General features: G+C 36.7%; 1 protein-coding gene across 2 annotated transcripts; it reads left to right on the forward strand.

The window, feature by feature from the left end:
• Positions 1-5,304: 5,304 nt before the first annotated feature.
• LOC135200882 (crustacean hyperglycemic hormones) lies at positions 5,305-9,472 on the forward strand. Of its 2 annotated transcripts, XM_064229605.1 has the most exons (4): positions 5,305-5,554; positions 7,088-7,371; positions 7,732-7,856; positions 8,099-9,472. In XM_064229605.1, exons 1-3 carry the CDS (start codon positions 5,537-5,539, stop codon positions 7,832-7,834), a joined length of 405 nt encoding a protein of 134 aa, XP_064085675.1. In that variant the 5' UTR covers positions 5,305-5,536; the 3' UTR covers positions 7,835-7,856; positions 8,099-9,472. The 2 variants fall into 2 exon arrangements, with proteins under 2 accessions (XP_064085675.1, XP_064085674.1); XM_064229604.1 differs by lacking the exon at positions 7,732-7,856.
• Positions 9,473-15,981: the final 6,509 nt, after the last annotated feature.

The following is a 15,981-nucleotide window of genomic DNA, read 5'->3' on the forward strand; positions in this document are numbered from 1 at the left end:
CTGAAGAAACGAGGAGGGCAGATGTAGACTGTATTCCTGAAAAATAATAATAATAATAATAATAATAATAATTAATAATAATAATAAGTCAATAGACTTAAGTGAAGTTAAGCAACATTGGGGCTGGTCAGTCGTTGGATGGGTGACCGCTCTCCTCGGCGTTGATTCCTTGGGAAAGGATCTTTACCATAATTTCCTCAGTCTACTCAGCTGTAAACAATGAGTACCTATCCCTGATGGGGTAGGGTCCAGCTATGGGTTAATAGCAAAACTCAGCAATGATGGAAAGAAATGAAGGAATAAACGACAACGACGTAAATGGAACCTCTGGCAACAGAGGAGCTTCGTCCGGCAACCAGGTATTCAACCCAATTGAAGGGGAAGACGGTCAGGTACTTGGAGGACGTCATTCAGCAACTGATCACCACATCGAGAGAAATCAACAGCCTGAGATTGGAGCTACAGAGGCAAAAAGGAAGAAATGGACAAGAGAAGAAAATAAGGAAATATGGAGATGCTACATCAGAAGCAACCCGACGGTGAGAGGATATAGAAGAAGATTGGTCAACATCTGGAATGAGAGGAATAACACCCCCCAAACAGAGCAGAGGCTGGCAGACCAAGTAATGAACATAAAGAAAAAGAACTGGCTCTCCCCAACAGAAAGAGAAGAACTGGAAAGGGAAATGTCACACGACAACGAATTACACGAAGACGAACTGAGAGACGATGCCACAGAAGACGACAGGGATGATGAGGTATCAAACAACGACACACGAAGAAACACCGACGAAGTAACAGAGAGGACGGAATGGGTAGAAAAGATTAGACAATGGATGGAGCCAGATACAGAGAGAACAAAGATCCCTCCATGAAAGCCTACAACACCAAGAAATTAAGGGAGAAAACAAGTGAGGTCAATGAAATAATTGGCATAATACACACCACCAGTATCACAGAAACAAATAACTTGACATATGCAGGAGCAAGATTAGTAGCAGAACTGATGGGGATTCGAACACCAAACACCACCAGCACAACCAACCCAACAGAAACCAAAACAGCAACCTCCTTGGAAAAGGCGCCTGGAAAAGCAAATCATGGTGATGAGATCTGACTTGAGTAAACTGAAAGAGATGGCAGAAAAAAGGCTAGAAGCAAGAAAACAAGGAGGAACTCAACGAGAAATACAAAGTACAAGAGAGGGGACTAAACAACACAATAGAAGACGTAAAACAGAGGCTTAAGGCCAAAGCACATAAGATCCAACGGTACACGAACAGGAATAAGGGATACCAACAGAACAAACTATTCGGGAACCAACCAGAAAAGACTGTACAGCCAACTAAGAGGGGAAGACAACCACCCAGAAATTCCTGAAGCCGAACCAAGTAAGAGACTCTGGGAAAACATATGGAGCAATCCGGTATCACACAACAAACATGCAACATGGCTCCAGGAAGTCAAGGAAGAAGAAACAGGGAGAATAAAACAAAGATTCACAGAGATCACGACAGACACAGTCAGACACCAACTAAAGAAAATGCCAAACTGGAAAGCCCCAGGTCCCGATGAAAGTCCATGGATACTGGCTCAAAAAACTTCAAGGCCCTACACCCACGAATAGCAGAACAACTCCAGCATTGTATCTCAAAATCATCAAGCACCCAAATGGATGACCACAGGAAGAACATCCTTAGTACAAAAAGACAAGAGTAAGGGAAATATAGCCAGTAACTACAGGCCTATCACCTGCCTACCAATAATGTGGAAGTTACTAACAGGTATCATCAGTGAAAGGCTATATAACTACCTAGAGGAGACAAACACCATCCCCCACCAACAGAAAGGCTGCAGAAGGAAGTGTAGGGGCACAAAAGACCAGCTCCTGATAGACAAAATGGTAATGAAGAACAGTAGGAGAAGGAAAACCAACCTAAGCATGGCATGGATAGACTATAAGAAAGCCTTCGACATGATACCACACACATGGCTAATAGAATGCCTGAAAATATATGGGGCAGAGGAAAACACCATCAGCTTCCTCAAAAATACAATGCGCAACTGGAATACAATACTTACAAGCTCTGGAATAAGACTAGCAGAGGTTAATATCAGGAGAGGGATCTTCCAGGGCGACTCACTGTCCCCACTACTCTTCGTAGTAGCCATGATTCCCATGACAAAAGTACTACAGAAGATGGATGCGGCTACCAACTCAAGAAAAGAGGCAACAGAATCAACCATCTGATGTTCATGGACGACATCAAGCTGTATGGTAAGAGCATCAAGGAAATAGATACCCTAATCCAGACTGTAAGGATTGTATCTGGGACATCAGGATGGAGTTTGGAATAGAAAAAATGCGCCTTAGTCAACATACAAAAAGGCAAAGTAAACGAGAACTGAAGGGATAAAGCTACCAGATGGGAGCAAAACATCAAACACATAGATGAGACAGGATACAAATACCTGGGAATAATGGAAGGAGGGGATATAAAACACCAAGAGATGAAGGACACGATCAGGAAAGAATATATGCAGAGACTCAAGGCGATACTCAAGTCAAAACTCAATGGAGGAAATATGATAAAAGCCATAAACATATGGGCAGTGCCAGTAATCAGATACAGCGCAGGAATAGTGGAATGGACGAAGGCAGAACTCCGCAGCATAGATCAGAAAACCAGGAAACATATGACAATACACAAAGCACTACACCCAAGAGCAAATACGGACAGACTATACATAACACGAAAGGAAGGAGGGAGAGGACTACTAAGTATAGAGGACTGCGTCAACATTGAGAACAGAGCACTGGGGCAATATCTGAAAACCAGTGAAGACGAGTGGCTAAGAGTGCATGGGAAGAAGGACTAATAAAAGTAGACGAAGACCCAGAAATATACAGAGACAGGAGAAAGACAGACAGAACAGAGGACTGGCACAACAAACCAATGCACGGACAATACATGAGACAGACTAAAGAACTAGCCAGCGATGACAATTGGCAATGGCTACAGAGGGGAGAGCTAAAGAAGGAAACTGAAGGAATGATAACAGCGGCACAAGATCAGGCCCTAAGAACCAGATATGTTCAAAGAACGATAGACGGAATAACCACTCTCCCATATGTAGGAAGTGCAATATGAAAAATGAAACCATAAACCACACAGCAAGTGAATGCTCGGCCCTTGCACAGAACCAGTACAAAAAGAGGCATGACTCAGTGGCAAAAGCCCTCCACTGGAGCCTGTGCAAGAAACATCAGCTACCTTGCAGTAATAAGTGGTACGAACACCAACTTGAGGGAGTGATAGAAAACGATCAGGCAAAGATCCTCTGGGACTATGGTATCAGAACGGATAGGGTGATACGTGCAAACAGACCAGACGTGACGTTGATTGACAAAGTCAAGAAGAAAGTATCACTCATTGATGTCGCAATACCATGGGACACCAGAGTTGAAGAGAAAGAGAGGGAAAAAATGGATAAGTATCAAGATCTGAAAATAGAATAAGAAGGATATGGGATATGCCAGTGGAAATCGTACCCATAATCATAGGAGCACTAGGCACGATCCCAAGATCCCTGAAAAGGAATCTAGAAAAACTAGAGGCTGAAGTAGCTCCAGGACTCATGCAGAAGAGTGTGATCCTAGAAACGGCACACATAGTAAGAAAAGTGATGGACTCCTAAGGAGGCAGGATGCAACCCGGAACCCCACACTATAAATACAACCCAGTCGAATTGTAGGACTGTGATAGAGCAAAAAAAAAAAAAAAAAAAAAAAAAAAAAAAAAAAAAAAAAAAAAAAAAAAAAAAAAATAATAATAATAATAATAATAATAATAATAATAATAATAATAATAATAATAATAATCCAAAGAAAACTCACAATCACATGAGTCAATAAAATGGAAAAGTAAATCCACAATAGTATGTCTGTTTGATTTGTAATTTAAAAGTTTTTCCAAATAATAATAATAATAATAATAATAATAATAATAATAATAATAATTAATAATAATGAGGATGGTACCTATGTAACAAGAATGCTCGTGTACACTCGCGAAAGAAATAATAATAATAATAATAATAATAATAATAATAATAATAATAATAATAAGAATGATGATGATGATGATGATGATAATAATAATAAGACGCATTTTTACATGTAGACATAATAATTATTATTATCATTATTTATTATTATTATTATTATTATTATTATTATTATTATTATTATTATTATTATTATTATTATTATTATTATTATTTAAATTTATAAGAAAATGAATTGAAATTTAAATTTGACAGATACCACGTTTTTTTTTTACAATTATGACTACCCATTTGGCGTTTTGATACCCAATTGACAGATAACACGTTTTTTTGTTTTTACACGAATCCCTCATTTGGTGTTATAATAGCCAACTTGAGTGCAGAAGAAAGTCAGTAATAAGAAGAATAGAGAAACTTCTAAATAAAACGTGGCTGAAATAGCCATTATTTTCAATAAAACCTGTAATTATTATTATTATTATTATTATTATTATTATTATTATTATTATTATTATTATTATTATTATTGTTGTTGTTGTTGTTGTTAAGAAATTCACAGTCTCGTGAAGAACAACTTGTTAAAAAATCCACAGTTATATATTAAAATATATTTAAATATCTAATTGTGGATTTTTTAACAGCATTATTATTAATTATTATTATTATTATTATTATTATTATTATTCTATTATTCATTATTTAATTTGATTATTATTATTATTTGTTTAACAAGAGGAGGCAGGACACCTGTGGACATTCACACGTACAAAGATATTTAACTGACAATTCATGAATGCATTTCAGAAATGCATTATCAGCAGTTCCAGGAAGAGAGAGAGAGAGAGAGAGAGAGAGAGAGAAGAGAGGAGAGGGAGGTTAAGGGAGGGAGGGGGGGGTTAGGGTGGTAGTGGTACTTGACTTGTAAGAATGTGATTCACTGAGAGTAGTTCCAGGAAGGCATTTATAGGCTACCACAATACCCATTTCATTGAGAAACGCCTTTTGAAATTATAAAATCATAAAAAATGCCCTATGCCCATTCGGTTGAACTAAATACAAATGCAAATAAGTACTCAAATATTCCCATTAAATATGCTACCATTAGACCAATGTTCAAAAGCCAATTAACCTCCGACGTACCACCAGCTGCCCCTGCCGGATGAATCTCAAAGCCTTTGGCATCTCTCTCAATGCGCTCTGTATTTAAACGCGGTCTTCTCCCATCGTCAGCATCACAGCATCACCATCAGTGCCCGAAAGAGCACCTACTAGATAGCTAGCTATCGCCTCCGCACACAACTTTGTCAGTTGACTCAACAACGTCATCCACCAAGGAGACACGTAGACCTACGTAGACCTCGTCTGTCTCTTCGTCGTCGGAAGTTTATCTAACGAGTTCGTCGGCCAGAAGTGCAACTTCGCATCATCCGTTCTGCCCAAGCAACCGTCAAAAAAACACACAGCAAACATGATTCGCAGCAGTGTGGTAAGTCGCGAGGAGGTGTGTCTTGCTTTGCGCGGAAGTTAGTCTGTTCCCTGCTTATTCCCGTTTTCTGTGAGTGACAACCAGCTTGGGATTTTTTTTTTCTTTTTTTTCATGTGTTTGTTCCGTGTAACCGACGAAAGAGAGTGTGTAGTGTATAGCTGCTGCTGCTGCTGTGCTGCATTCTGCTTTAGGACTGGAGAGTGTGTGCTGGTCAGTGTGTAAGTGTGTGGTTTTAAAGTGTAGCGTCGTTGAAGTGTTATCTGTTCTTTTGTGAGGAATACTTCCAGCATATGAGTGAGATTTCTTCAATCAGTTGGAAATTTACTTTGATTCATAGGTTTAACAGAGCAGAGATAGAAACTTGGGTTTTGCATGGAAGTGCGAGGCCTTTCTGTAGCCCATTTTATGATTATTTGTTCTGATTGAATGATACCAGGTTAGTTCGCATTTTGTAGGGTTGTGAGTTTATATCTCTTAAGACTGAGGTTCCTTCTTAAAAAAGACATATCAGTGGTAGCACTCTCTTGTAGCGGCTTCTTTTGATTGGAAGCCGTTAACATAAAATTTTACAAATTCTAGTTACAATGAAACGGTAGGCTACAGTTTTCAAGTGGGGTAATTAACTCTAAGGGATGTTCACACCATTTTTGGGTAATGTCAAGTCGTTTCAGCCAATCCAGCATTCCCTTCAATGTAAAGCAAGTTATTAAGAATTAGCTACAATTGTGGAAAGCGCATAGGTAACGTTGCACGAGTAGAGGTAACTTCAGATCAAATTCAGCTTTCTTGACACCGGGATTTCAAATGGGAAGCTTCATTTTGGATTGTTTCAGTTAATTTTCATTGCCATAATGGGGAGGGTAAGATTTGCATCTTGCAAATTAAATATCTTAGAAAAAAACGGATGCCACATCTCTGGATCAAGTAACTTAACTATCCTGAAATCGGGTTCTCAGATATTATATTATCGCCGTAGAAGAAGTGTCCAATTTTAGGTTGTAATCATAACTCTACACGCAGAACTTTATTCTCGATGCATTTAAGGAATATTCTTTCAGTATGGAATCTGTCACATCCAATTATCTATTAAAAAATCCTGGAAATACTTTTAAACATAACCCTTAACCCTGTCTTATTAAAAAATAGCTGACAAGTCTTGGAAAGTTGATCCAGAATATGTATTATTATTATTATTATTTTATTATTATTATTATTATTATTATTATTATTATTATTATTATTATTATTATTATTATTATTATTGTTATTATTATTATTATTATTATTACTCAAAAAGTTCTGCTCACATTCAATAGTTCATTTTCTTCTAAAAGATCTCTTCGTGTTTAAAAGTTCAACAGTCTTCGGAATACTTAATTATTCTCAACATTAGTTTCGTAGCCTCCATAAAACACTATGCCTTCCAATAGCCACCGTTATTCTCAGCATTATCTTAGTATCCTTCACGAAAGAGCCAAATACTGTCGTAATCCAACAGGACTTTTTTTTCTTCTTCTTCCCGAAACGCAACAGATGGGACCCACCATGTTCCTGGTCGTCCTCCTCCTGGTCGCGACCCACCAAACCTCGGCTTGGTCCGTCGATGGCCTCGCCAGGATAGAGAAGCTCTTATCCACGTCGTCCTCGGCTTCCGCCGCCTCTCCCACGAGAGGCCAGGGCCTCAACCTGAAGAAAAGGGCCATCCTCGACCAATCCTGCAAAGGGATCTTCGACCGCGAGCTCTTCAAGAAGCTCGACCGCGTGTGCGACGATTGTTACAACCTCTACAGGAAGCCATACGTCGCCATCGACTGCAGGTAATGGGGCCGTGAGACGTTGAATGAAACGTTCGCGAAGATGGCGCTGTTCTCTTGTTTTTTGGGGGGAGTTCTACTCTGTTCTTAATACTATGATTTTTAGTTGTTGGTTTCCCTACTTTTATCATTTTTGCTTTTATGAATTTTATTTGAATTTATTCTGCATTATTATTTCATTATATTATTTTACTACTTCCATATACTTTTCATCTCAGTCTATTTTTATTATTGTTATTATTTTGCTTTATTTTCCTTTTAATTTCTGACTATTTTTTTTGTTTTGTTTTGTTCAGCAGCTTTGGTTTTTAGTTCTGTTTAATCACCGAACGCTTTTTTTTCCTTCTTTCTTTCATAAAACAGAAAAGACTGTTTTGGTACTAAAACTTTTGGTCATTGCGTGGAAGATTTGCTATTAGACCAAACTCATTATAAAGAGTTAAGAGACCACGTCGCCCTGTTCTGACCTGGAGGAATATAATATGAAGGTAAGGGATGATAAAGTTCTCGTTGCATTTCATGTTAATATGGTAGTTGTTTCCAGTAAAGAAGTGTTCCTGTTTCAAACGCTAGATTCGATTCACATTTTTAAAGGCCATCAAATTTTCCTCGTAAGGTTGGGCCACTGAATTAACTAGTACTACTAAAGCTTTCAAAGAACTGGAATGACTCGCTTCGTACCTCGGAGGACATCTCATTAATCCCCGATCGTTTCCCCCCCAAAAAACAGGGAGGGCTGCTACCAGAACTTGGTTTTCCGACAGTGCATTCAGGACCTCCAGCTGATGGACCAGCTCGACGAGTACGCCAACGCTGTTCAGGTCGTTGGGAAGTAGATCCCACCTCACCGAGTACATCCTAGAAGTGCATGCAGCTTTTCGAATGCGCGGGATTGTGGCTGCTAGACCTATATTCGTTTCTCTCTCTCCCCGGAAGCCTTTAAAGAACAACAAACCTTCCTCATTTCATTTAGCTACTACAGAGGTCCCAAGCTAGTCAAAGTCTTCTTTATTATCTCAGTGCCTCTCATCTGCCACTTATTCTGCAATGTTGTTCTCTCGTCTTTCTCGTTGATTCGCCTGCATTTTTATTTCGCGTCTTACTATCCTTCCGGATAGGATGCGACAGGGAAGTCAAAATACATTCCAAAGAAAAGATGGCCCTTCTGTCAACGGCAGCTTCGTCCTTCAAAAAAAAATCAAAACTTCACTTGACGCGTGTCCACATGTACATGAGCCGCGAGTTATAAGAAAACCTTAGGCATAAGTTAGCTTGTAAGAGTATTTATTGAATTTCTTGTGTCTGTTTGTTTACCTGTTATTATGTGCCTGTTTGATTGAGAATCTCTCTCTCACGAAAACGTACGTGGTGTTTTCCCTTTTTGCGTGAGTAGCTTGATTTTTCGAGTCATTTGGAAAAATTTCTAGTCATACCAAATGAGTTTAGTCTGTCCTGGGTAGCTGCGTTTTCTATGATGTCGTAAATTTCCTTATCGCTGTTATGTAACGTTTTCTTTATTAGTCACTGACAAAGGATCATTGCCATGAATCCGTATTTGTCACGGGCTGGTTACGATTAGGTTAAAGTTTTTCAAATTTATATTGTACCGCAAACAATCTCTTTTTCGCATTTCCAAATTATCAACCGGTAAACAAAATACGTATTAATTTTTTTGATAAACTCTCTACAGTAGCATTTATATATCTTTCTGTTAAATTTCAAAGTACATCAATATGTTGCGCACGCATTTCACGATTCATTTTTGCCAGTTCGCAAACTTATCATTCAACAAGTTTTGCAGCATCACATAAAGTCATAATTTTAACGCGACAGAATTCAAAATTTAAAAAAGAATAGTATATTTAGATATTTGTTCAGTTATGGGGAGGAAAGAACCTTATTCGTGGCGTTTGTGAAACATAGTCAATTGTGATATATAACAATTTTGCTAAGATGCAGTAGGTCTAGATGTCAAGCCAAAGATTAAGTGTAAGGATGAGAATATAACATATGGTAAATACATTCCTGTGTTAATATCATTTATCACATCTCTCTAATTATTGTCATTGGTTTTCTCGCAAATATATCAACTGAATCATTCCAAGAGTCTTTTTTATTTGTTCCCGTGTTTTAACAATTTTTATCTAAACATGTCTTCAATAGAATTAAATAAGAAAATGAAAAGATAAAGTAAGTACCTCTTCAGCATTCAAAGGTTAAGATTTCTCATAACGCCTTTGGTGTTATAAAGGTAATTAATATATATATATATAAATAATTCTGGAGATATTTTATCTTCAATAGAATTAAATAAGAAAATGAAGAGATAAAGTAAGTACTTCTTTAGCATTCAAAGGGTTAAGATTCCGTATAACGCCTTTGGTGTTATAAAGGTAATATATATATATATATATATATATATATATATATATATATATATATATTATTATATATATATATATATATATATATATATATATATATATATATATATATATATATATATATATATACTTCTAAAAAGATTTTAAAACTTCCATTGAAAAATTAGTTGTGAATTCGTCCCAACATTGCAATTTTTTTAATTGAAAATAAAAGATATTTTCAACTGGTACAGAATTACCCGTAGAATAAATTAGTTATTCCCTTGAAAACCTTACAGAAATATACTGAATTTTCTGTAGATCGAAAGGAACCAACCCCACCGCCCCCACTTCCAACAACCAACCACCCCCCCCTCAAAAAAAAAAGAAAAAAAAAAAAAAACTATCCGATTGGTCGGTCTCCAGGTGGTTACAGCCAAGGAGGATTCCACATATTTATGCAAACGTCTAAAGCATTTCAGGAGTCTTCCTAAATTACAATTGGCTTTAAAACCATTAACTCCACTTATTCGAGAGAGAGTATCGATACAGGTATGATTCGGAAAACCTCAACCAAAGTAGTTCTCCTGTTAATCTGTAAAAGCGAACTCGAGGCGGCAAAAGCTCTCTGGAGGACAAAGACAAATGAATAACTGCTTAAAAGCAATGAATAACTGCTGGAATAGCGCCTCAGTGGCTTGATCGTATGGTCTTGATCTGCCACCTCGGTGGCCGCGAGTTCGATTCTCGGCCATTCCATTGGGGTGTGAGAGATGTGTATTTCTGGTAATAGAATTTCACTCTCGACGTCGTTCGGAAGTCACGTCAAGCCGTTGGTCCCGTTGCTGAATAAACCACTGCTTCCATGCAACGTAAAAACACCATACAAACAAAAAAAGATGAATTATGTCATTAATTCTTGTAATCAGACGCCACTTACATCAATTGATGAAAAGCTTTATGAACTAATTTATCATAAATTTTCTATAATCATCCAGACCATATACTTCTTAGGTTATTGCTATAATAATTGCTGTACCATACCTAAAACGCTAATACTCTTGAAAGACTTAACAGAAGTCAGTCACAGAATAATTTCCAGACTGGCCACAAAATGCTACTGAATTCTAGCTCACAAAAGTAGGCCGAACCATGACGCAATCGTTGCAGTCAGTAGAAAATTATTATTATCCATCAAAGCACAAGACGGAGTATAGGCTCGCGCTGTTCCCTTCCTCGAGATAATTGCACAAGAAAACCAGTTCATAACGTCATTATGTTGCAAACTCTCTAAGGAGAGTGCTTGAACCTTCAAGGAGGATACAATCCGTCCTACAAAGGGTTGAAATCTCCTTCTACATAAATAGGGGCTTCACTCGTTGGATTAGCTGAAAATACATCAGTTTAAGACTAGACCACAACTAGTAGCTCATAAAAGCAATAATGGATATCAAGACAGCGATGCAGAACATAGATTTTTGAAGATTAGAAAACCCCCAATACAAAAACAGTGTCTAATGACGAGAACCTTCGAGAAGCAATTGCAGACTACCAGTAAGTGTGGTAAGGACCTCAAATGAAGTCCAAAACAATGTAAGAAATAATAAGTCAAATGGGTTTCCCCTCGTGACCCCTACAGAATAGTGGCACTCAGAATCTTCAGCCGTCTTAAACCTGATGCTAAACTTGATAATGAGAACCAGTAGAGTTTCTCACAGGAAGGATGGTCTTCCTCCTCTTCTTCTTCCTCTTCAGCGTTGGCGATCAGGGACTTTGTCTCACTCTAGTCCCTCCTTTCCCTTGATTTATCCCCGTCTTAACCTAATGCTAAGCTAGATCATGAGAACCAGTAGAGTCCCTTCTTCTTGTCTCTCTTCAGCGTTGGCGATCAGGGTCTGTCTACTTCTAGAACCTCCTTCCCTTGATTTATCCCACTGAACATAAAGTGACCAAACCCGCTCTCTCAGCACGTCCAGAAAAACAGAGATTGGTTTCTTTGTTTTTATTCTTTCTAAAATTCGCCTATTATGGCCATCCAACTAGATTTCCTTCCTTTACCAGTTAACACTGACAGAAAATTCATTGTTTCTAGAGACTGATGAAATCATTTAATTATTCTCTTGGAGACATCTGCAATATAGAAACCAAAAACGCAAGCCTGAAGACCTGATAAGAATGAATTTACAAAATTACACAGACGACAGAAATCGGACACAGAGAGCCAATATTTAATCGTCTCTTTATAACAGAAGCTTTATTAATTTCTAGAGGGAAACAAGTTTTTGCGTGCAAAATTAATTAGAAAATACACTACTTTTGGCAAGTAAATTGTCTTATTATCAGCCAGCAATGAAGCAAAGGCTGAGATCATTTTCTGCGACGAGGAATAAAGGAACGAGAAAATATCAACAATAATGAAGAAGGGAACAGCAAAACCCTCCAGCTAAAGATCTAACATTCCACGAGAGAGAGAGAGAGAGAGAGAGAGAGAGAGAGAGAGAGAGAGAGAGAGAGAGAGAGAGAGAAGTAGCAGTCGCCTCAAGTTAAGGTTTACTGTCACCGGCCATGAGCAAGTCAGAGGCTTCGTTTTAGATTCTTTTGTTCATAATTTATTACAAAAGCAGTTCTACTGTAATATTTGAAGCATGCTTAAGAATAAAGCCTGAAACTTAAAACAGATGTTAGAGTTACTGAATAATTAAATGATTTCATCAGACTCTAGAAACTAAAACTTTCCTGTGAATGTTAACTTGGAAAGGAAGGAAGTGAAAGAAACAAACAAAAAATTAAAATTCACTACTAATCAACCAAGAGGAACACTTCACTGTAAATATTTTTGTAACTGCATGCATTTCTCTATTAGTGGGTTGTCTCCAGAAACTGTTAAAAATATGTCTCTGGCTACAATGCACATGCATAGATTAACCAAGTCAAAAAAACAAACGTAATATACTTTTTTTTCAAAAACCTAGGCCAATTATGGCCCAGATATGGGATTGATCTCTGGTTTCTCGCCTGGTAGGCTAGGTTTGTCATTGCTGAGTTGTGGGAAACCGCAGCCCTGTTCAGTATCTGGATGGGGTGACCAGCAGGCAATCCAGGCAATCCAGATCGCTGCTGTCCAGAATTCCACATTATCCGACACACCCAACCAGGCGCCAAGTCCCCAAAGATATATGATATATACAGATTTAAAAAAAGATTTGGAAAAACTGCCTTCAATGGTTGGCAATGCTGCATGGCCTCACGAAAAAGTTGGTAATACTGTTCACTCTCAACCCGACAAAGAAATGACTCCTACGGGCTGCTCTATGAGCAAGAGCCCGTACTGGCATAAGGCCAACTTAATCTCAACAACAACAGAAATGGTTTTTGGGGGTAAGGGAGACCTCGAGAAGTTAAGGAACAATGAGTACAGTAACATACACACTCCTGTACTTTTTTATTCATTTTTTATGCTACAGACGCCAGATAACTCACGTTCAATTAATCAATCAATTTCTATGCCACAGTGTTTTCGTTATATTTTTGCTGTACTTTGTAATTTATTTTCTCAAACCAAAAGATAAATGCAATTATTTGTGTAAGGTTCGTATACATGAACGCACTCATTCCATGGAGTCTGTGAGCTTGCTGTAACTTATTTAGTTTTTGTATTGCCCACTTATGGAATTCGCATTTAAACATTTTTACAGTGATTAGATATGAAATATCACGTGATAAAAAATTTTCTTGTGTACTGTTATGATGTGTCATAATTAAACTTGGGGTAAACTCAACTTGTGATGAATTATGGTGCAGTAAATCAAGTAAAACAAAACTGGCAACCCAAACCCACGTATTCACACACTCATTCAATGGCATCAGGAAATTCCTGGATTTCGTCTAGTTCCATGTTTTTATGGTTATGATACAGTAATTCATATTTCATTAAATGATACATACAGCACCGAGATACGGTGGAGAAAGAGAGAGAGAGAGAGAGAGAGAGAGAGAGAGAGAGAGAGAGAGAGAGAGGGGAGAGAATAATACCTGGTAGTTTGTAACAGGCTAGGCTTTCAAACAAAATTCCCAAACTTGCATTTTATATAACAATTCATAACCATCTCTCATAATCAACAATTACTTACCAAAGAACTGATGAACAACAATAGGTAGTCCACCCACCTACTGAACTGTCTTTTATGAGAAAGAAAAAGTAGGAATTGCATTTTTTTTTTCAGTGTATCTATGCGGTAACTTATATTACAAAATATGGTGGGGGGGGGTAGTTAGATAATGCGCCTTTTACATAAAGTTGACCAGTTTAAATTGTGATTGTTGTTGTTTATAAGCATATAAGTATTGACAATCATGCGGTATTGACAAGGTTACATGAACGCCCTAGATTTACCTTTTATTCAGCATCATCCAGATTTTGCTATTATACGATCGGACCCTTGGCTCTATTGATCAGGAAAATTGAAGGATTAAGTATATATATATATATATATATATATATATATATATATATATATATATATATATATATATATATATATATATGTATATATATATATATATATATATATATATATATATATATATATTGTGACAAAGTGCCAAGTATCTGGTTGCTACACTTATCATTCATTAATTGTTACTCACAACAGCCAGACACCTGAACCCTCATCACAGGTACTAAACGACTGAATACTCTAAAGGCAACCGTGATCCCTGAACAACTTACCAGTATTGCAGAATATCAGACTAAGTTCATCAAAATAGGTGTGAGGTAATCTTGTAAGTAATTAAATTAATCAAAGGGCATCACTCCATCAACAACTTTAAAAGTCTAAGTATTCCCTGATTTCAGAAGTCTAAATACTTCCCTGGTTCTAAGTCACTTCCAATAAATTGAAGGAAAACAGATCAATTACCACTCTATGTTTCTACCTAAGCTAAATATAATCATATGTAAATATCTGGTTAGAAATAAAATACTTTATAAAAATTTTAAATACAAATTTATAATTAAACTCAAAATTATAAGTAAAATTCACAATATCAGGGAAAATTACTTTTACTTGAAAACAAAGTAAAGTTCAATTATTCTTGAATCAATTAAGTAAAATTAAATCAAATTAATTTATCACAAAATTACAATTTCAAGAAAATTAATTCAATCAAAATTCAAAAGTGTTAGGCAATAATTGAAATTTGGAAATTAATTCACAAGTGCTAAACAACAATAAAACTTGAAAAGAATTCTAAGTAAATGCAAATTAATTTACAAGTGTTAAATTCAACTAAATGTACAACGATTAAGTAATGAAAAATAACTAAGTTAATTAAATTGTGGATGCAAATGAAAACACAGAAAAATGTGGAAAATACCAAAATTGTAAAAAGTATTAATCACACAGAATATTAAATAAAAAGACGCACTTCAATAAGAAAATGAATAAATGCACAAAACATAAAAATCACTTCAAATGAAACAAACACAAAACACAAAAATTTGCAATGTGTAAAAAGTAAATAGTTTCTCTCAAACCATTGTAACTATTAGTGATTAGTTTCTCTAAACTATCGTAACCAATAGTTATTAGTTTCTAACCAAACCATCATAACCATTAGATATTAGTTTTTACCAAACCATCATAAACCATTAGATATTAATTGCAACTAATAAAAAATACACACTTTACCTTCTTGGTATACCAATTTTCTTTCTTTGCTGCAGCTTGTTCAAAAATTCACCACAATTCACAAAAATAGCCGCTGTTACACATGTTTGTTCAGATTCCACAAAAAGCACTAAATAACACTAAGTAAACTCTAAGAAATATCAAATCTGAAATCTACAAGTTATGAGTGACTATTTTACGTTACGTTAATATCAATTATGGCGAAACAGAGAGAGAGAGGGAGATGTCTGAATGAAACGCAGTTCTAAGATACAAATGAAAAAACTCTTCCTTAGGAAAGCTGGACAGTGGAGATGACACAAAACGTTTTGGGCAATAATTCTTTCTAGAAGCTCCGAAAAGTGACGCAACTTTACAGACAAACTGTGAAATCTGCACGTGGTTTTCAGCAAAGATATATGCGTACGAGATCAGTATATAGTCATGTTTGTACTAGCCTCAACAAAGTACCAACGTACCCGAATCAAGACAGACTCAAGCAAAAGTCCCTATCAGATGTGATGACAGAATTCCCAAAACACAAGGAAGACCTCGAGGTCTCTAATCAGACGTATCTACAG

This window comes from Macrobrachium nipponense, chromosome 27, assembly GCF_015104395.2.
Source record: "Macrobrachium nipponense isolate FS-2020 chromosome 27, ASM1510439v2, whole genome shotgun sequence".
NCBI lineage: Eukaryota > Metazoa > Arthropoda > Malacostraca > Decapoda > Palaemonidae > Macrobrachium > Macrobrachium nipponense.